Source organism: Sardina pilchardus, chromosome 13 (genome assembly GCF_963854185.1).
Source record: "Sardina pilchardus chromosome 13, fSarPil1.1, whole genome shotgun sequence".
NCBI lineage: Eukaryota > Metazoa > Chordata > Actinopteri > Clupeiformes > Clupeidae > Sardina > Sardina pilchardus.
Window position 1 is genome coordinate 32,538,644 of NC_085006.1, and position 22,500 is coordinate 32,561,143.

The following is a 22,500-nucleotide window of genomic DNA, read 5'->3' on the forward strand; positions in this document are numbered from 1 at the left end:
CACACACACAAACACACACACACACACAAACACACATCTCTGCCATCTGGACAGACCCACACTGTCACATCCACACACACAACCTCCACCCACTTTCTACAAACACACGTCCCCTCTCTCACAAATCAACCTCTCCCACACACACACACACACACAATCCAACCCCCCCCCCCCCCCCCCCCCCCCCCCCATGTCAAACTGAGTGAGCCTTATGGGGGGGGGGGGGTTGGGGTGACGTCACTGCGATGACTTTCTATAGGCACTGTATCTGATGATATGGTGTCAACTGATCATCTTTCCTCTTTCTGGAACTCTATCTCTCTCTCTCTCTCTCTCTCTCTCTCTCTCACACACACACACACACACACACTTTACTTACACAGCTGATGTGGATGTTGTGACCACTGGCAGCAGCTTCTGGAGAACTTCATCTGGACTGAGGAGTTCAGTCTGATCTTCCTCTGGTGTCATTATGTACTTCTGCAGGTCAAACTCAGCCAGTAGCTCTTCTGACATCTTAAACTCAAATGTCTCAGACCCCCACTGTCCTGGTAAGAGCATGACTACAGACAGAGTTCCTGAGCTCTTGTCAATGCTCTCCACTACAGCATGGTGATTCAGCTCATTCAGACAGTAGAACAGGTTAATCCTTCTGTTTGGATCATGTTGATCTCTGAGCTTCTGTTTGACATACAGAGCTGTTTGTTCTGAGCTATCTGATTGGCTACTGCTCTGCACCAGTAGGTGTTTTAAGAGATTCTGATTGGACTCCAGTGAGAGACCAAGAAGGAAGCGGAGGAAAAGGTCCAGGTGTCCTTTCTTACTCTGTAAGGCCAGTTCCACTGCAGTCTTGTGTAGATCAAGAAGTGTTTCAGCTCTGAACAGAGCAGAGAGCTGAGAGGTTTGCTGTTGGTCAGGCATGTTTCTCTGTCTGTTGCTGAAGTAGAGGAACACATACAGAGCTGCAAGAAACTCCTGGATGCTCAGATGCACAAAGCTGAACACCCTCCCGTGGCACAGCCCAGCCTCCTCTCTGAAGATCTGGGTACACACTCCTGAGTACACTGATGCTTCTGTGACGTCAATGCCACACTCTCTCAGGTCCTCCTCATAGAAGATCAGATTGCCCTTCTCCAGCTGTTGGAAAGCCAGTTTCCCCAATTGGAAAATCACCTCTTCATCTGTCTCTTTTCTCTCTGTGTACTTCTGCTTGATGCTTGTCTGAACTATCAGGAATTTTGTGTACACTTGAGTGAGAGTCCGTGGCATGTTTACTCTCTCTGATTCTGATGTTCTCTCTACAACAGTGGCTGTAATCCAGCAGAAGACTGGAATGTGGCACATGATGTAGAGGCTCCTGGATGACTTTATGTGTGTGACTGTTCTGCTGGCCAGGTTCTCATCGCTGATTCTCTTCCTGAAGTACTCATCTTTCTGTGGGTCATTGAATCCCCTAATTTCTGTCACCTGGTCCAAATACTCAGGAGGGATCTGATTGGCTGCTGCTGGTCGGGTGGTGATCCAGAGGAGAGCAGAGGGAAGCAGATCCCCGTTGATGAGGTTTGTCAGCAACACATCCACTGAGGCTGACGCGGTCACATCACAACACCTCGGGTTGGAGAGGAAATCTAGAGGAAGTCGACACTCATCCAGACCATCAAAGATGAACACGATTCTATGCTGTGAACTGGTGAAGACTCTTGGGTCTTTTACTTCTGGGAAAAAAACTTGAATGAGCTCCACCAGACTGAGTTTCTTCTCCTTCATCAAGTTTAGCTCTCGGAAAGGAAGAGGAAAAACAAAGTGGGCATCCTGATTGGCTGTTCCTTCAGCCCAGTCCAGAATGAACTTCTGCACAGAGACTGTTTTTCCAATGCCGGCCACTCCCTTAGTCAGCACTGTTCTGATGGGTTTGTGCTTTACAGATAAACCGCTCCTGTTATCTTTTAATTTGGGTATGGGCTTAAAGATGTCACTGCATTTGATTGTTGTGTCCTGTGCTACTCTTCTCCAGGATGCTCCCTCTATCTGTCTGACCTCATGCTCATCATTGATCTCTCCTCCTCCCCCCTTTATGACGTACAGGTCTGTGTAGATCTCTTGGAGGAGTCTGGGGTCTCCCTGATTGGGTACTCCCTCAACCAGCTGCTCAAACTTGCTCTTCAGAGTGGATTTGAGTTTCTCATGGATCTCTGCCTCCTCTGGTGTCCATCTGGATCAATGACAGAATCACACAAAACACACACAGGAACATCATCATGCAACACCTGGGGCAGGGCTCCAGAGTGCGACCAATTTGGCCCAAAATGTTTAAGAGTGCGCCTGAAAAATATTCTAGGTCGCACTGGTGTACCTGACGCTGCTTGGGTGAAATCATACATTTCTGTCACAAATTTTCATTGTAGACTACACGTGGAACTTTACCAAACTGTATAGAAGTAAACCCCCTCTCCTAGGCCCGCTCTCTCTCGCTCTCCCTCTCTCTCTCTGTCGTGCGCGCTTAATGGACACCCGCCCCTCGACATGCACATTCACAATCGTGAAATCAATGACGCATAGAAGAGACTAGCTAAATTATAATGAAATCCGGTTAGCATCATAGCATACTGCACAAATTTTATTAAAACTCTTGCATTCAAGTTGGCTGATCATCTCAATGTTTTCCAACTCCAAGACTCAAAAGGGCCTGTCCCAAGGAGAAAAAGTATTAGCCTACCTTGAAACTTAAACACACGTGGGAAAACTGAACAGTCCAACCAGTTGACAATAATAAGCTAGCCAACTAATGCTATGCTACTTTGTTTACGAACAATATGAATAGTCATGAATGTTCTGAATGTCAGAAATCAGTATGTAGAATATACTGTATAAATCATTATATATATATATATATATATATATATATATATAAAATACATACAATAGTATAATTCTTTATAAAGAATACATTTCTTATATATTGTGTTTCAAAGACAAGCTTTTTCTACGCCTTATTGTTAAAAAAACATTCATATTATATGAAAGGAGAGCGATAAAAGGTGACCTTTTGGCGTTAAAGGCGATGCAATGAAAAATGTGGGTGCACCTACATTTTGTGTTGGTGCACCTAAAAAAAAAAGCTAGGCGCACCAGTGCAACCAATGCAAAAAGTTAGTCTGGAGCCCTGTGGGGATAATGTTCATGCACAATCAATAGTGACCAATCATGTTCTAAACATCACGGTCACGTAATTTCCTCTTCTGATGAAACGCAGTCTATGGGCTGCACTCTGTGAAAACAAACACCCACATGGTGGTTTCTGCTAACACCCACATGGTGGTTTCTGCTAACTGAAAATTTACATTTTTAGATTGGCAAAAGTGTTACAGTCTAAAGTTGATGACAGCTGGATTGAGTGAATGCCCCTACAAAGTACCAGCTGATTCACAGAAAAAATATGAATTTTTGGTGTCATTAGGGCCCGAGCACCGAGGTGCGGCCACTGAAAGTGGCTGCACCGTAGGTGCAAGGCCCTATTGTTTCTGCTCAGATTATTATTATTATCGTGGAATCCTTTTACGTCCATGTTTGGCCTTCCTTCACCAACTTGGCATGCTCTAAAACTCTTGAAATTTGGCAGATATATGTGGAATTGGTAACGCTACTCAAAGACAGAGCTCTGGCCACGGGTGTGGCTCAGGGACTCTATAGCGCCACCTAGCGCGGTTTCTGTTGTGTTTGACACATACATGCACGAAAATGAACCAAATTTGGTGGGCATATGTGTTGTATTAATCTGAACAACTTTTACATTGAAACTACACAGTGAATCTTAGGAGAATTTGAGTTATGATTATTATTATGATTTTTGCACATCATGTATTTTGAAACACTTCTCCTAGACAGTTTATTGAAATCATGTCATTTCAGCAGTAAAATGATCTTGAGGGGTTGCCCAAGAGGAATTGCGAACAGATTTTTGAGTTTTCGAAGCATATTGAAATGGCGAAGGTTTGAATTATGGCGTCTTATTCAAGAAACAGGAAGTTGGTGTCATAGGCAGAAAAAAGGTTATAATTTGGATGCAATTTGGCAGCTACATGTGGAATTGCTACCTCTAGTAAGAGACAGAGCTCTGGCCTAAGGTGTGGTTTCGGGACTCTATAACGCCACCTAGCAGCGCGTTGTCTGTTGTGGTTGACACAAACATTCACGAAAATGAACCAAATTTGGTGGGATTGTGTGTTATTGCTATCCGTAGTCAGAGACAGAGCTCTGGCCTAGGGTGTGGCTTAGGGACTCTACAGCGCCACCTAGTGCGTTGTCTATTGTGGTTGACTTATACATTATTGAAAATTAACCACATTATGGTGGGCATGTGTATTATTGCTACCGCTAGTCAGGGAAAGAGCTCTGGCCTAAGGTGTGGCTTCGGGACTCTATAGCGCCACCTAGCAGCGTGTTGTCTGTTGTGGTTGACACAAACATTTACGAAAATTAACCAAATTTGGTGGGATTGTGTGTTATTGCTATCTGTAGTCAGAGACAGAGCTCTGGCCTAGGGTGTGGCTTAGGGACTCTACAACGCCACCTAGTGCGTTGTCTGTTGTGGTTGACTTATACATTATTGAAAATTAACCAAATTTTGGTGGGCATGTGTATTATTGCTACCGCTAGTCAGGGAAAGAGCTCTAGCCTCGGGTGTGGCTTAGGGACTCTATATGGCCACCTGGCACATTGTCTGTTGTGGTTGACACATACATTCATGAAAATGGACCAAATTTGGTGGGCTTCTGTGTTATCGCTACCGCAGGTCAGAGAAAGAGCTCTGGCCTATGGTGTGGCTTAGGGACTCTGTAGCGCCACCTAGGGCATTTTCTGTTGTGGTTGACACACACATAAATGAAAATGAACCAAATTTGGTGGCTCGTGTGTTATTGCTATCGCTAGTCAGAGACAGAGCTTAGGGACTCTATAGCGCCACATAGCGCATTGTCTGTTGTTGTTGACATAGACATTCACAAAAAGGAACCAAATTTGGTGGGCTTGTGTGTTATTGCTGCCGCTAGTCAGAGACAGAGCTCTGGCCTAGGGTGTGGCTTAGGGACTCTATAGCGCCATATAGCGTGTTGTCTGTTGTGGCTCACACATATTTTCACAAAAATTAACCTAATTTGGTGGGCATGTGTGTTATTGCTACTGCTAGTCAGGGACAGAGCTCTGGCCTAGGGTGTGGCTTAGTTAGATTCCAGAATGTCACGGGTCCGGACCGCAGGTGCTCGGGCCCGCATCGCCGCTTGCGGCTATATTTTTTAAATTGATTTCAGTTCTCATAGATGGATGAATGCGTTTGTTTCCTAAGCGAGTTGTCCTAAACCGGAAGTGTCCACAATGTTGAACATTTTCATCCTCACACACACACACACACACACACACACACACACACACACACACACACACTATAAACCACCCACTACACACACTCTGCATGAAGGCAAAATGTTAAGATATTAATTAAAACACACAAATAAGGTGAAGTTTAAGTAAAAAAGTAAAAATGCTTGGCGCGATTAACAAGTTTAACATGGAAGGACCGATCATGCAGTGTTGCTTGGGTTGCATAAGGTTTAGTTGCACAGACACACTACAACACACTACGCACTACGCATGTGAAATGTCAGATAATGGTTAAAACACAAAAATAAGGTTTAGTTGCACAGACTATCAACACACTACGCACTACGCATGTGAAAGGTTATAATGGTTAAAACACAAAAATAAGGTTTATTATTCATTAAGGTTTGTCAGCCGGTTTTGAAGATTTGCCTACTGGTAAGCAAACAAATCTTTAAACTGGTTTTCAAAAGAGATTCCCCTTAAAAAGATTGATTGATTAAAAAGATGAGGTTACATTTTTGTACATTTTACAGCAACGTTATGCCCAAAAGACCATTTCTCTGTACACTAAAATTTAGTCTGGTGTACTGTAAAGACGTCACTTTTCTGGACCAATGAGGGAACAGAGAGTGGTCGAAGGAAAATCCGTGAAGCAGCCGCGCGCTGTTTGAGACATTAAATGATTATAACCCCTGTTGAATCCTAATAAAGCTGACTCCACCAAATATAAAGAAGGTCTAGTTCAAAGTAACATTATTCTCAGGGGTCAGGCTGGTGAGCCTGGTGGTGCCTTCGAAAGTAACATTGTGAATTATCCGGGATCAGGCTTATGTGAGCCATAAGCGTCTGATCATTACTATTTACTGTGTATTGCCACAGACATTCTTACCGACCCCGTATCGTCAGGAATATGCTGAGGGTCCTATTCTCCTCCACTGCCGGTTATATTCGGGCGGTTCCCGACGCAATCATTGTTACTAGTTTCCAGAAAGGAATGCAGAGGCTGCCCCACTGACTCGGATCACTATTATGTCTACGTGCTGACCCACAACCACATGCTATGCACAGAGGGTTCTGGCTGTGCTAGGATGCGATTACTCGATGCAGAATTACCATAGACATTTTAATCTATGGCGGACCCCGTAAACAAAGCGACCCACCGCTTCATAATATTACAGTCAATTTCAAAGACAACTTGCCCTTTCCAGTGTGGTTAACTCCTACGGCGGCGGTAGTTAAACCCTAGCCATCCATTACGCTAGCACGTTACCTGGGACCGGACACAGCCGTATAAGCACTAATGGCTACGCGGATCAGCATAACAAATTTATTGGACAGGTACAAGCTAGTCATCCAGCACATTACAGAAGTACATCTAAATGCAAAGTGTGAAAGTTACTTAAACAGGTTCAAGAAATACTCAAGATACAAAAACAGACAGAGAATGAAACATACTTTACCAGCTCAGAGGAAGATGACTACACACCGAAGTGTGGGAGTTCATAGCTAATAGAGACTCCATGAATAATGTTTTGTCTACGCTTTTATAGGCTACAAAGTTTGTGATTGGTTCACACAGTGACAGGGGTTACATGAATGGAGATCACATGATGAGTACTGTAGGTGAAACTGAGACCATTGCTGTAGTGAAACCACTTGAGTAAATCAATCAAGACATGACAATACATTTGGTTACATTTCCTGGTCCAAGTTGACTTCTGAGGACTTTGGACAAACATGTGACAGGAGGTCCACAATAGGCCCACACTTAGTAGCTAATCAAGAGTCCATATGATTGAAAGGAATGTCATCAGCCTGGGAATTTAGATCCTTACAGTACAGTACATGCCTTTAACACAGTATACAGGATAGTAGTTTAAACTGAGTTAGACAGAAGAATCACCAGCCAATCAGCTTTAACTTGACCCTGAGCACAGCCAATCAGCTTAACGTACACCCTGAGCTCACAGGTGCTTGGACTCTGCTCCTTGCACACATCCACAGGTTTAAAGGGCTGTCCACGACCAAGGATTTCGTTGGTCGACCAGAGGCTGTCATTTACTCCGACTAATCGATTAATCGCCCCCCCCCCCCCCCCCCCAAAAAAAAAAAAAAAAAAAAAAAAATTTTTAATGCCCAGCTTTTTTTTTTATTTTTTTTTTTTATTATTATTTTTAATGCCCGGCTGCCAGTAGCCTATCTATGCGCATTTACCACTAACCTCGTGACTGACTGATAAAATGTTTTCTGATTCTGATCTAGCATACATATCTGATATAGCTGATATAGCAAAATCGTTATGCATTGACGGTCATTAGGCTATGCGTGACGCCTGCGATACTTATGACAGGATAGTCAGCAGACGCCTACAGTTAGTTTAAGCTAATATCAACGTATGTATGTAGGCTACTACCCTTGTTGACACTTTTAGTGCAAATCCGGGTACTTTGGGGTTAACTGTAACCATTTTTGAGGCCGTTTAAACGCACCAAATCAACAGGCCACCTGTTCACCATTCACCATTCAAATCAACAGGCCACCTGTGCACCATTCAACAGCCTCAGAAAATGGTTACAGTTAACACCAAAGTACCCAAATCCGCTAACTAGACGAGCGTCAGATTTTCTTTGGCTGGGATAAACTTCTCCCCTAACGCTGATTGTGCATGTAACGTTAATGTTGTGCCCACATACATTGTCAGAAAGGTTCTGCTTCAATCATGATACACACATTTATTCTGACACTTTAGATTTTTTATATTTCAATAGAAATACATTATCTGACAATGTAAACAAATATGCTGCTAGGCCGTTAAGAGTTAGCTATCCGCTAGTAAGACTATCGACACAAATCAGCTGATGTCGGACAGAATGTCGGACTTGACAGCAGAATTCTCCCACAATACAGGGGGGCGTAATTAGGACGCTCCTGGCGAAAGGTCAATTGACAGCTTAGTTCTTCTCTCAGACGGAGAGTGAAAAAACCCGACGTCAGTGACATTATGACAAGCGCACAGCAGACAAGCGCACAGCAGGACCATAATCCTAAACCTGTCCCCTTTACACGGGCAAATGATTTCAGATTTTGAAATTCTGAATGTGTCACAAAAATAATCAGAAAAGACAGACGAACTTTGAACATTCTGAATATTTATTTAAAGTAGGCCTACGTGCCACACGCCTCCTGTTCATGATGATGCAATGCAACATAGCTAGGCTAGCAGGCAACGCTACTTACAGTATTGAGGTGGTAATGCATGTTCGTCGTGGACGAGTGATAGGCAAATGAGTTACTGCAAAGTTTGCAAATAATCCTCTTTGGGTCATCTTTGTGCTTTGGGAAATGTTCCCATATTTTAGATAGTCTTCCAGACATGGTCAAATAAGTGGATGCCTTCTGTTCTTGTCGTGTCACGTCTTCCTTGTCACAACGACTCACGCCCTTCAAATTAAAAGTTGACGCATTTTTTTTCCTACGACCAATCGACCAACGGAATTCGGTCGAATAAATTTTTTTTTGGTCGACCATCGATTGATCGATTATTTGCGGACAGCCCTAAATGTGTGAGCTTTTCCATGTGACTTTGGCAACATTTCACACATTACAGTAAGCTTGTACTTCAATGCTTCCAGGATGACAAATGCCTTGTGTTGACCACATGCTAAATACATACAGTTTATGATCATAGAGCAGCAATTAAAGCAGAAAATATTACAGTTTAAGAAGCTGGAATCAGAGTATTTTGAGTTTTAATTACTCTAATGAATTAATTACGAAAATATTTGGTGGTTAATTAAACAGTTGTTAACAGTTGTAGTCCTACAAACAACACAAAGACACACACACAATGAAAACATTCTCCCACTGCTTCTGTCTGCTATAATCATACACTCACACACAACACATATCACAGCTAATGGAGTTTGAGTCTTACTGTCCAGCAGAAGAATCTCCTCGTGTGAAGGTTTCTCCTTGACCCAAACACTCATCACTCTTCCTGGAGGGTGTAGAGGAGTGAGAGCTGCTTCCAGAGCCATCTGCCTCCATCCTAGAGAATAAGAAAAGAATTTGCCTTCACTGCTCTTGTCTATTAAAATCTCTCTCTCTCTCTCTCTCTCTCATACACGCATCCTTCATAATAACAACCTAAAGGTCAATCAAACCAATCAATCAATCAAATCAATAATTCCAAAATCCTTAAACAAATTGTTGCACTAATAATGCCGACATTCCGAAAAGTTTTCAAACTGTGGCACTGCACACACTGGTGTGCTGGAGTAAGATCCAGATGTGCATTCGGGTATTATTCATAATTATTTACATAGCCTAGCTGCCATTTCTGCTAAAGAGAACATAAAATGGATTAATCCAGTATTGTACTCTGTGTTCTCTGATGTTAAAATAGTATATATTCAACTTTGATTTACAAAAAAATAAACTCAATTGCAATTTTACTATTTCTAAGTTCAAGATTTTCATATGAATGAGGGCACAACCATGTCTCATGTTCATGATAGCTCTTTGGTTATGCACTACCTCTCCTAATTCATCAAAACCAAGACAAAAGTGGTTTCCATTCTATGTCACCTTAAAGTGCCTTCTCACATAAGCATAGAATCACTGAGCTCGACTAGCTAGCTAGCTAGATCTCCTTCAACATCCTCTGAGCCAAGATGAGGCAGTCCCCTCAGTGGGAACTGCTGCTCATTGTTCCGATGACGCCATAGTCTGACTTAAACACACAATAATACACTTAACATTTGGGACTGAAGCCCTGACAAAATGGCCTGGAAGGAGACAATGTAGCTATACTGCCTCCTACTTCAGTGTCTAGTATGGCAACATTAGGTCAAGAGTTTTCCAACACTTTCAATGAATTTACTGAATTCCATCCTAGAGAATAAGAAAATAATTAACTTTCACTTCTATTCCTTGTTAATTACACACACACACACACACACACACAGAGGTACATGCACTCACTCACTCACTCACACACACTCTCTCTCACACACACACACACACACACACACACACACACACACACAGTATTCCCAACATGACCTGTGGGCTCCATAGCCTAGATAGATAGATAGATAGATACTTTATTGATCCCCAAGGGCTATTATGTATAATATAATTATATATTAGTACTAGGCTACTTCCCAAGAACTTGTCCGAGACACATATGCTCTAATGCTAATAATCCTGAGGACAGTTTACTCAAATGTTAGCCATGGGGTGTTCACGAATCACGATGTTTGCTAAACGTTTCCTGAAACTCATTTTAACAACCATTCAGACGCGACGCTGGATTTCGTATGCATAACTGCCCTGGTATAGTAGCCTATATAAACGCCTATAAGTGCATGTTGGTGCTTTTAAAGTTAATTTTGTCGTCGTACCTTGCCTGTATACCAGCCGTATTCCTTTGATTTAGAACGGCAGTCTCCCAACCATAGACAGAACTCCCAACCTGTCAACAGGAAAAGAAGCGTTCGAAGTCAAGTTTCGGTTTCATTTCTGGTCTGGACCTGGGCTGCTGATTGGCTGGTCTTCTAGTTTGAAATGTTTGAGCAGGGCGCCCCCTTGGGGCCACCCCTATGTAAACTCTGGCCACCCATACGGGATATTTTACAGTGGTATAATAACCCTCCATAGACATGTCTTAAAAGATTGAGCTTAGTATGGTGATAGCCAGACTACTTTTAGACTAGATTACTTTAAACACAAAATGTAAATTCACAATAGTTCATGACGTGAAAGAAAACATGATGCAGCACTGACTGTCACTCCCTGCCGGTTGCTGACTGCACAGTGCAAGAAGCAGCTCTGATTCATGGATAGCAACACAGCACCTGATCAGCTGTGTGTTATCAGCTCTGATTCATGGATAGCAACACAGCACCTGATCAGCTGTGTTATCAGCTCTGATTCATAGCAACACAGCACCTGATCAGCTGTGTTATCAGCTCTGATTCATGGATAGCAACACAGCACCTGATCAGCTGTGTGTTATCAGCTCTGATTCATGGATAGCAACACAGCACCTGATCAGCTGTGTTATCAGCTCTGATTCATGGATAGCAACACAGCACCTGGGGCCCGTTGCACAAAAGCAGAATTAAGACATCCGGGATAAGTTACTGAGCCGCGATCACTGAATCCTAAACAAGAGCATACCGGCTGAATTGGTTGCACAAAGACCAATCCAGGATGAGCAGACACGGATTCATCAAGCCAGGTGTAAGTTATTCGGTGTATGTGCGCGTTCTCGTTTCTCCCCCAAATAATCGCGGTTGGAATAAAAAAGACGCGAAAAATACCGTCTTGCACACAAAGTGAACAACCGCTTTTGATATAGACTAACAACGAGGTAAAATGTTACTTTTTTGAATGGGGGATCATGATTATTTCTGTTACATAGCGGGAGTAGGTGTGGCAGATCAACTGAATGCAAATTTACGTATGCACCCACGTGTGAGAGCTTCCTTGTCTCGGCACGCAACGTCATTAAGGAAGCGCTTTGCCACCGCAAAGATGCACAAAGTATCTTAATTTGTCTTAAAAGCCGAATTAGTTGAAAACACCTTCGAAAAATGTCCCCTCCACTTCCAATCAACTACTAGCCTACAGCAGCCTATTCATCAAACATCTGTCAAAAAAGAAGCAAACAACGAGTAGGCTATGTTATTAATTATAAGGCCACCATAATTTAAATGACATCCATATGGTATTAGGCAGACATTCTGCTGTGTTTTGCGAGTAAATACATGTAGCAAATAATATATAATGGAATCTACAGCTCTTTAAAAAAAATCACGTGGAGGTCTCATTTGAATGACAGCTAGCTGAACCAATCAGATAATGTAATTACCATTAGAATCAACTTATCTTGGATGTTAGCCTGGTCAGGAGCAGGCTAGCTCCACAGAATAAATCGCCATGGTAACTTATACCATAACATATCCTGCTGCCCCCTATCCCGCTTTTGTGCAACTGGATCACGGATAAATTGAGCCAGGATAACCAAGATATCCCGGGTTAATCCCTTATCCTAGTTTTGTGCAATAGGCCCCAGATCAGCTGTGTGTTATCAGCTCTGATTCATGGATAGCAACACAGCACCTGATCAGCTGTGTTAGCAGCTCTGATTCATGGATAGCAACACAGCACCTGATCAGCTGTGTTAGCAGCTCTGATTCATGGATAGCAACACAGCACCTGATCAGCTGTGTGTTATCAGCTCTGATTCATGGATAGCAACACAGCACCTGATCAGCTGTGTTATCAGCTCTGATTCATGGATAGCAACACAGCACCTGTTAATGTATGAAATGAACAGTGCATCCCTCTTCATGAAGTGTCCTGTACCTCTTTGTAGTGTTGTATGTCCTCATGTTGTACCTCTTTGTCTTCCTGTTGTTTTACCCATAATGTACATTTTGAATATACATTTTGAATATACATTTCAGTGTTCTTCTCTGTGAAACCAATAATCAGCCTTACTGACAGCCAAGTAGCCAAGGGAGATTAACATGAGCCAATGGAAGTCTTTACCTTGGATTGTAGTCGTGGCTTATCATGACCACTAGATGGCAGTATAATGCACTGAATTAGCTGTATTGCAGCCAGTGACATCTGGCTTTGAGCTCCACAGAAATATGCTGCCTCATATTTCTATGGAAAGCTGCTGCCTTCACAACACACAAAGACACTAAACTTTTAAACAAAGTTTTATTTACAAATATAAATAACAACACTTTCCAGAGAAACACACACACACACACACACACAGGGAGGCTACTGATGATCAGCAGGTAGATGACTCAGGCCTAGATCATCCACTGATCCTGGTCCTGCTCCGCTGCCTCCATGTCCACCTGTTTACACACACACACACACACACACACACACACACACACACACACACACACACACACACACACACACACACACACACACACACACACACACACACACACACACAGGGAGACTACTGATGATCAGCAGGTAGATGACTCAGGCCTAGATCATCCACTGATCCTGGTCCTGCTCCGCTGCCTCCATGTCCACCTGTTTACACACACACACACACACACACACACACACACACACACACACACACACACACACACACACACACACACACACACACACAAAAAATGGTATCTTTATCTCCCCTCTCTAACAGCAAGTCAGTTTGAGAAAAGTCTCTGTGTATTAGTTCTACTTGTCTACCTGTGTGTGTGTGTGTGTGTGTGTGTGTGTGTGTGTGTGTGTGCCAAATGAAATGCGCTATATAAAATCAACTTGACTGACTTAGTGGATGGTGGGAGCAAACATCTGGCAGGACTTTTACAACTCTGCTTCCTTCACAATGAGAGTGGTGAAAGAACTACATCCCCCAGCATGCCTTGCAGTGTTGCTCTCACCTCGTGGATCTCTCCATCGTCAGGGGACTCGTTGTAGTCGTTCATCTCGTCCATGTCCTGCATGTCCTCTTCATCCTCCGAGTCTTCCTCACTGTCCTCCTCATCCTCATCATCATCCTCTTCCTCCTCATCGAATGTCTGACCACAACAACACAAAGCATGATAAGAGCTACCACAACAACACAACACATAGGAGCTAGCACAACAACACAAAGCATGATAAGAGCTACCACAACAACACAACATATGATAAGAGTTAGCACAACAACATAAAGCATGATAAGAGTTAGCACAACACAACACATAAGAACTACCACAACACAACATATGATAAGAGTTAGCACAACAACACAACATATAAGAGCTACCACAACAACACAACACATGATAAGAGTTAGCACAACAACACAACACATGATAAGAGTTAGCACAACAACACAACATATAAGAGCTACCACAACAACACAACACATGATAAGAGTTAGCACAACAACACAACATATAAGAGCTACCACAACAACACAACACATGATAAGAGCTAGCACAACACCACAACAACACAACACATGATAAGAGCTAGCACAACACCACAACACATGATAAGAGCTAGCACAACACAAGAGCTAGCACAACACCACCAACATTAAAAATTCTAAATGTTACTGCAGAACACACAGCAGCCCAATATGGAACATGAACACGACAGGAACCAACACACACACACACACACACACACACACACACACACACACACACACACACACACACACACACACACACACACACACACACACACACACACACACACACACACACACACACACACACACACACACACACACACACACACACACACACACACACACACACACACACACACACACACACACACACACACACACACACACACACACACACACACACACACACACACACACACACACACACACACACACACACACACACACACACACACACACACACACACACACACACACACACGCCCAACATGGGGCCTGTACTACGAAGGGAGCTCAACCTACCCAGATGTAACCCAGGGTTACTTTGCTAAACCAGGGTTGACAAAACCTGGTTATCTTCATTGGTGTTAATCAGTACTACGACGCTGAGAAAGAAGTTGATTTGTTGAACTGGGGTTAACCTCATCGGAGTTGGTGCGCGTTCACATAAAATGGGCGGGTTGCAGCGCAAATCACCACATTTAATGATGACGCGATCACGTTATTGCCTGCGCAATGATTATAAAAAGTTGCGAGGAATTAAAACCCACTTTATGATACATCAAATACGTCGGTAGCAAACAAAGCAAGACAAGGCTGTTGGCACGTAGGCTATTGCAGATCGGATATATGAAAGTAACGTTTTATTTCATGTTCCTTAAATAGCCTATGTTACGGAGGATTAATAGCTTGCGGAATGTCTGAAATGTGTTGAAATAAATACATTTTGAGTTCATAAGAGTCCTACAGATGCAACACAATTCATGCCATGTATATTAATAAATATTAATAAAGGATAATTGAATGTTTAGCCCCATTGACTGATTTAGTGTATGCCTATCCTGTGAACATTTTAGATGCAACGGCAGTGCCGCTGGCAGCAGGTGAAAATGAAACTCAAGAACATTCAGAGGGTTTATAGGCCTAGTTATAGCTTGCATTAATATTTCTTAATTATGAAGATATGTTATATTGCCAATGCTTATAGCCTCCACTTTGCCTCGATCAGCTGACAAATGCAACGAATTCCCTCGGCTGAGAATGTATAGGCTATCTTTCATAGAGAATATTATATGGAGAAAGATTCTGGCGGTCTTTAAAAACCCTCGCCTTGCGAAGAGAGGCGCTTACAATTTGCGCTCCAATAATGTATCTTCAAAGTAGCCTACGTCGACATTGTGGGGTGTGGTTAACCGCAAACCTCGTGTTAACCAAGATCATAACCTGCTCGGAGCAGGTTTGAGATGCAGCATAAATTGCCATGGCAGCATACCTAGGTTAAAACCTATCCACCTTTCGTAGTACGGGTTAACCGTGAAGTTACGCCACACGTGATCAACTTACTCTCGAAGTTAACACACAACACAACACAACACACACACACACACACACAGCAGCCCAACATGGACACGACAGGAACCACAACACAACACACACACACACACAACACAACACAACACACACACACAGCAGCCCAACATGGACACGACAGGAACCACATACACACACACAACACAACACACACACACACACACACACACAGAGCAGCCCAACATGGACACGACAGGAACCACAACACAACACACACACACACACACACACACAGAAGTCCAACATGGACACGACAGGAACCACAACACACACACACAGCAGCCCAACACCGACACGACAGGAACCACAACACACACACACACACACACACACACACACACACACACACACACACACACACACACACACACAGCAGCCCAACATGGAAACGACAGGAACCACAACACACACACACACACACACAGCAGCCCAACATGGACACGACAGGAACCACAACACACACACACAGCAGCCCAACATGGACACGACAGGAACCACAACAAACACACACACACACACACACACACACACACACACACACACACGACAGGAACCACAACGCACACACACAGCAGCCCAACATGGACACGACAGAAACCACCACACACACACACACACACACACACACACACACACACACACACACACACACACGACAGGAACCACAACACACACACACACAGCAGCCCAACATGGACACGACAGGAACCACAACACACACACACACACACACACACACACAGCAGCCCAACATGGACACGACAGGAACCCCACCCACACACACACACACACACACACACACAGCAGCCCTACACCGACACGACAGGAACCACAACACACACACACACACACACACACACACACACACACACAGCCCAACATGGACTCTCTGGTAGACACTTGCCTCAAAGATGGGCTTCCCGATGGGCATCAGGTTATTGTCCTTCTCAGCAATACTCTGGAGCTGAGTGGCACAGACATGGAGACTGGAGTCAGATCACACACCAGACAGCAGGGAGAGAACAGGCTTTGTGTTGGGCTACCCAGGTCTGGGGTGAGTGTGTGTGTGTGTGTGTGTGTGTGTGTGTGTGTGTGTGTGTGTACCCATTTCCAGTGTGTGTGTGTGTGTGTGTGTGTGTGTGTGTCCATGTCTGGTGTCTGGTTTGTGTGTGTGCCCATATCTAGTGTGTGTGTGTGTGTGTGTGTGTGTGTGTGTCTGTGTGTGTGTGTGTGTGTACCCATATCTAGTGTGAGTGTGTGTGTGTGTGTGTGTGTGTGTGTGTGTGTGTGGGTACCCATATCTAGTGTTAGTGTGTGTGCCCATAGTGTGTGTGTGTGTGTGTGTGCCCATGTCTAGTGTGTGTGTGTGTGTGTACCCATGTCTAGTGTGTGTGTGTGTGTGTGTGTGTGTGTGTGTGTGTGTGTGTGTGTGTGTGTGTGTACCCATGTCTAGTGTGTGTGTGTGTGTGTGTGTGTGTGTGTGTGTGTACCCATGTCTGGTGTGTGTGTGTGTGTGTGTGTGTGTGTGTGTGTGTACCCATGTCTGGTGCTGCTGCTCCTGCTGCTGCAGCTCGGTCTCGTCCACGCACGGCCGGTCCAGGTTGAACCACAGCGACTCCGTCATGCGTGGAAGGAGCGAGGGGAAGAGAGTGGACATCTTCCGCGGATCTACACACACACACACACACACACACACACACACACACACACACAATCATCAGAGAGAGGAGAGTGGACATCTTCCGCGGATCTACAAGTCATCAAGGTCTACAAGGTAACCGAATTCCGTACGGTGGCCAAGATCAGTAACAACATTTTAGAACAGCTGTAAAACCCACCTTAGCTGTTCTGAAATCAACGTGGACTACAAACTCGAACGAAATGATGTTACATCTTGAGCACCGTACGGAATACGGAATACGGTTAACTTGTTTCAGCTCGTTCACAGCTACCTCACTACTCCTAGCCTCCTACAACAATAAGATAGGCAATTAAGAAAGCAAACCTAACGTGGCGAGTATCCATTTAGTTATCAACGTAGGCTTACTTCTTGTAATAGCCTACCATAGGCTACTCAACGTTAACATTTCAAGACAACGCGGTAAACAAACACTGACATTACGCTCGGTTGCAGTACAAAAGCAAAATCCTGAGCCCTTTTATGTCAATGGCTGCAAACTTCAGTAACGTTGACTAACGTTGGCTGTAGTTCATAGATACATATTTTGGCACTGAAATAATCGTAATGTTACAGAGCTGACTCTATTGACTTATTCTAAAGCCGACAGTAACTTAGTTGCGATTCGTTGATAGTTTCGTTAAAAGGATGTAAGACTTACAAAAAGACCCAACAGCCAGACGTGTTTTCAAATTTACAAATTTAGCGGAAACCTGTGCCTCGCTATAAACACGTCGTAGTGAACACAAGCGTCGCCTCCTTTAGTTCCTCTTGTTCCCCAGTCAGCTGCTTGTTCCCGTTTCATCTTCTTCTTCTTCTTGACTTTCTTTATGGCAGTTGGCAAACAACGTTTGGTCACATTACCGCCACCTTCTGAAATGGAGTGTGGATCTGAATTATTTCCCTTCACTAATGAGTTTTTACCCGATGCTTGAACACATTTTGCAAAACTTCGCTCACTTTGCCAAAACTCTACACACATGTTTAATATAACACAACACAAGGAAATATGGCTTTCACATCTATGTCAAATTGAAACTCTGCTATCAGTAGGCTACCTAAACTCTGCTATCAAAACCAACAATCCTTTGTCAAAATGTAACTCTGGTGACAAAATGAAACTTGCATCACATAGGCCTAGGCCTAGGGCTACATACACTTTCAGATCAGGAGAAATACTAGTCTACTCTATAAAAACACCTTGCTTGAATACATTTAGCAAAACTTTGTGCCAAAACTACACACAAGTAAACATGACACAACACTGGGAATTTGATATAGGCTACCATTCACATCACCATTTCCAATGGCTAACTGAGGGCTTTTTGTATCTGGCTGATTGGTGTTCAGTTTTGCAAGTGCCTTCAAGTGTGTATTTGAGTGGTTGCAATTGCCCAATGTGTTTTGTATTTTGGATACATGTGTTTTCCGATTGGCACCCTGAGATTTCATTTTTGAACTAAGTGTCCTATGTATGAAATAGAGTAGGCCTATGCAGGACCAAGTGTGTTGCGTAAAGGAGTAGCCTAGTGTGTTGCAAAATTGCAACTAAGCAGCATTTTTGTTTAAAGGGATAGTTCGGATTTTAAGACACGAAGTTGTATGGGTTCCCTGTCAGCAACGTAGTGCATCAGCACTGACTTACCCCCGACAGCGTCCTGTGAGCCGAGATCCAGCCGGTTTTTGATCGTTTTTGATGCCGGACTATTTTCTTCAGCAAGTTTCTGGGGTCACGAAAGTAAAGTGTTTTTCTTCTCAAAACCATATGCGTTCAACAGAGTGATAGCCTATATTTGCACCACAAAAACGTTGTCCAGCTGTCAGTAGCGCGCAGTGATAGGAATCGCGAAAAATAAGTAAGTGATAACGAGGTTTGAATTTTTCCTGGACAACGTTTTTGTGGTGCAAATATATCACTCTTTTGAACGCATATGGTTTTGAGAAGAAAAACACTTTACTTTCGTGACCCCAGAAACTTGCCGGACTACTTTCTTCAGCATCAAAAACGATCTAAAACCGGCTGGATCTCGGCTCACAGGACGCTGTCGGGGGTAAGTCAGTGCTGATGCACTACGTTGCTGACAGGGAACCCATAGCCTACAACTTCGTGTCTTAAAATCCGAACTATCCCTTTAAGGTATGAGTACATCTGCTTGAGGTATGGTACAAAAGCTTCAAGTTGTGTTACTTTATGGGTCTATACAGTGTTCAAGCAACGGGCAAAAACTGTGAAAAGACACATCCCCCCCGGCAACAGCCAAACGCTCCAGGAGCATCATGTGCAACACTGAAAGACTCAGGAGAAGTTTATATCCACAAGCTGTTAGCAGAGACGGTTTATAAAGCAAGTAACTAGACAGTAATCTTTGCTGTTAGGCTCCTTAATCAAGACATAACATGAACCTAACCTCCCACATGAACTGCACAAGGCACCCTGCACTCACTGTATCTGCACTGATCTATCTACTGTTAGTGAACACTTTCAGTAGGCTAGTACAAGCTTTTATTATATTCATGGGTAGGGGTAGTCTGCGGAGTATATCTCTTATCGTCAGCTGAGTATTTATTCATATTTGAAACTGAACTGTTAACTTTTAACCCCTTGCGTCTTATTATATCAGCAATATAATGCCATTATTATGGCACAGCTGGAGCTGCGCTTGTTTTAAACCTGTGACTGTGTGCACGGGACCAATAAAGACACTTGGAACTTGCTGTATAATAAGCAGGACACAGTAATGTATGGAACGCCGCTTACTATCACACACACACACACACACACACACACACACACACACACACACACACACCACACACACACACACCACACACACACACACACACACACACACACACACACAGACAGACACACACACACACACACACACACACATACACACACACAGAGACACACACACACACACACACACACACACACACACACACCACACACACACACACACACACACACACACACACACACACACACACACACACACACACACACACACACACACACACCACACACACACACAGACAGACACACACACACACACACACACACACACACAGCCTACAGAAATATTCATTGGGCAACTGACCTTGATATTTGACCCTGAGACTTTTTAAGTTGCAGGATAACTATTTATCATGCGTACCTCAGCATCTACTCAGCCATAACCTCCACTGATTGCATCCAAGTGTGTTTGTGTGTGTGTGTGTGTGGGTGTCTCTCTCTCTCTCTCTGTGTGTGTGTCTCTCTCTCTCTCTCTCTCTCTCTCTCTCTCTCTGTGTGTGTGTGTGTGTGTGTGTGTGTGTGTGTGTGTGTGTGTGTGTGCGTGCGTGTGTGTGTGTCAGCCATAACCTCCACTGATTGCATACAAGTGTGTGTGTGTGTGTGTGTGTGTGTGTGTGTGTGTGTGTGTCTCTCTCTCTCTCTCTCGCTCTGTGTGTGTGTGTGTGTGTGTGTCAACCATAACCACCACTGATTGATTTACTCCACAACAGAATGACTGCAATAAAAGTCATCAAGTAATAGCTCTGATTCATGCTGCCTTGCATCAGTTTGTGTGTGTGTGTGTGTGTGTGTGTGTGTGTGTGTGTGTGTGTCTCTCTCTCTGTGTGTGTGTGTGTGTGTGTGTGTGTGTGTGTGTGTGTGTGTGTGTCTCTCTGTGTGTGTGTGTGTGTGTGTGTGTGTGTGTGTGTGTGTGTGTGTGTGTGTGTGTGTGTGTGTGTGTGTGTGTGTGTGTGTCAACCATAACCACCACTGATTGATTTACTCCACAACAGACTGACTGCAATAAAAGTCATCAAGTACTATAGCTCTGACTCATGCTGCCATGCATCAGTTTGTGTGTGTGTGTGTGTGTGTGTGTGTGTGTGTGTGTGTGTGTGTGTGTGTGTGTGTGTGTGTGTGTGTGTGTGTCGTACTGTAGCTCTGACTCATGCTGCCTTGATGGGGAAAATATCCATAAAAGAAATAGAGGTTATATTCCAAACCTCTCTACTACTGTACAAAGCAATATCATTCTGAAAGATGAGACGTTACTGAGACTATACTTTATATATTGAGATGGAGAGCAATGGTCGACTATGAGGCTGCGTTACACACGGAGCGAAGGCAAGATGGCCGACTATGAGGCTGCGTTAGACACAGAGGGAAGGCAAGACTATGAGGCTGCGTTAGACACGGAGGGACTATGAGGCTGCGTTAGACACGGAGGGACTATGAGGCTGTGTTAGACACAGAGGGACTATGAGGCTGGGTTGGACACGGAGGGAAGGCAAGATGGCCGACTATGAGGCTGCGTTAGACACGGAGGGACTATGAGGCTGCGTTAGACACGGAGGGAAGGCAAGATGGCCGACTATGAGGCTGGGTTAGACACGGAGGGAAGGCAAGACTATGAGGCTGCGTTAGACACGGAGGGACTATGAGGCTGCGTTAGACACGGAGGGACTATGAGGCTGTGTTAAACACAGAGGGAAGGCAAGATGGCCGACTATGAGGCTGTGTTAGACACAGAGGGACTATGAGGCTGGGATAGACACGGCGGGACTATGAGGCTGGGTTAGACACGGCGGGACTATGATGCTGGGTTAGACACGGAGGGACTATGAGGCTGGGTTAGACACGGAGGGAAGGCAAGATGGCCTGCGTTCAGTTACGCCAACTCATGTCACTTTTTACACTGTCGAGAGGGAAGGAGAGACTGAGACAAAAACCAAGACGGAGAGAAAGAGAGAGAGAGCATATTGCTGCCACACTAAAAAAAAAAAAAAAAAAGTCCTCAGTATCGCGTAATTACATGAATATTTCTTGTTATGGCAATGTCTTTTTTAAACGTTTTAACAAGATAAGTAGGCCTATCACATTATTACATGAAACGTTCACGTTATT

At 43.9% G+C, this 22,500-nt stretch overlaps 2 protein-coding genes across 2 annotated transcripts in view; both read right to left on the minus strand.

Moving 5' to 3' along the window:
- LOC134100198 (NACHT, LRR and PYD domains-containing protein 14-like) overlaps positions 1-10,849 on the minus strand; it is a 26,266-nt gene extending 15,417 nt beyond the window's left edge. The window contains exons 1-3 of the mRNA XM_062553269.1: positions 10,782-10,849; positions 9,311-9,424; positions 380-2,212 (exon numbers count right to left, since the gene is read on the minus strand). Of these exons, the coding sequence (XP_062409253.1) occupies positions 380-2,212; positions 9,311-9,423 (1,946 nt within the window). The 5' untranslated portion in view covers position 9,424; positions 10,782-10,849. The remainder of the gene's footprint in view (positions 1-379; positions 2,213-9,310; positions 9,425-10,781) is intronic.
- Positions 10,850-13,157: 2,308 nt separating this feature from the next.
- anapc15 (anaphase promoting complex subunit 15) lies at positions 13,158-18,376 on the minus strand. Its single transcript, XM_062553280.1, has 5 exons — positions 18,262-18,376; positions 17,460-17,590; positions 16,827-16,886; positions 13,812-13,949; positions 13,158-13,452 (listed from the first exon to the last, which is right to left on the minus strand). Exons 2-5 carry the CDS (start codon positions 17,577-17,579, stop codon positions 13,405-13,407), a joined length of 366 nt encoding a protein of 121 aa, XP_062409264.1. The 5' UTR covers positions 17,580-17,590; positions 18,262-18,376; the 3' UTR covers positions 13,158-13,404.
- Between the last annotated feature and the right edge of the window lie 4,124 nt (positions 18,377-22,500).

Coding starts and splice junctions, on each gene's coding strand:
- anapc15 (XM_062553280.1), bottom strand. CDS start 17,579: ATGTCCACTCTCTTCCCCTCGCTCCTTCCACGCATGACGGAGTCGCTG. Junction 16,887..17,459: donor AGCAGCAGCACCAGACATGG/GTACACACACAC, acceptor TGTGCCACTCAG/CTCCAGAGTATTGCTGAGAA. Junction 13,950..16,826: donor TCGGGAAGCCCATCTTTGAG/GCAAGTGTCTAC, acceptor TGTTGTGGTCAG/ACATTCGATGAGGAGGAAGA.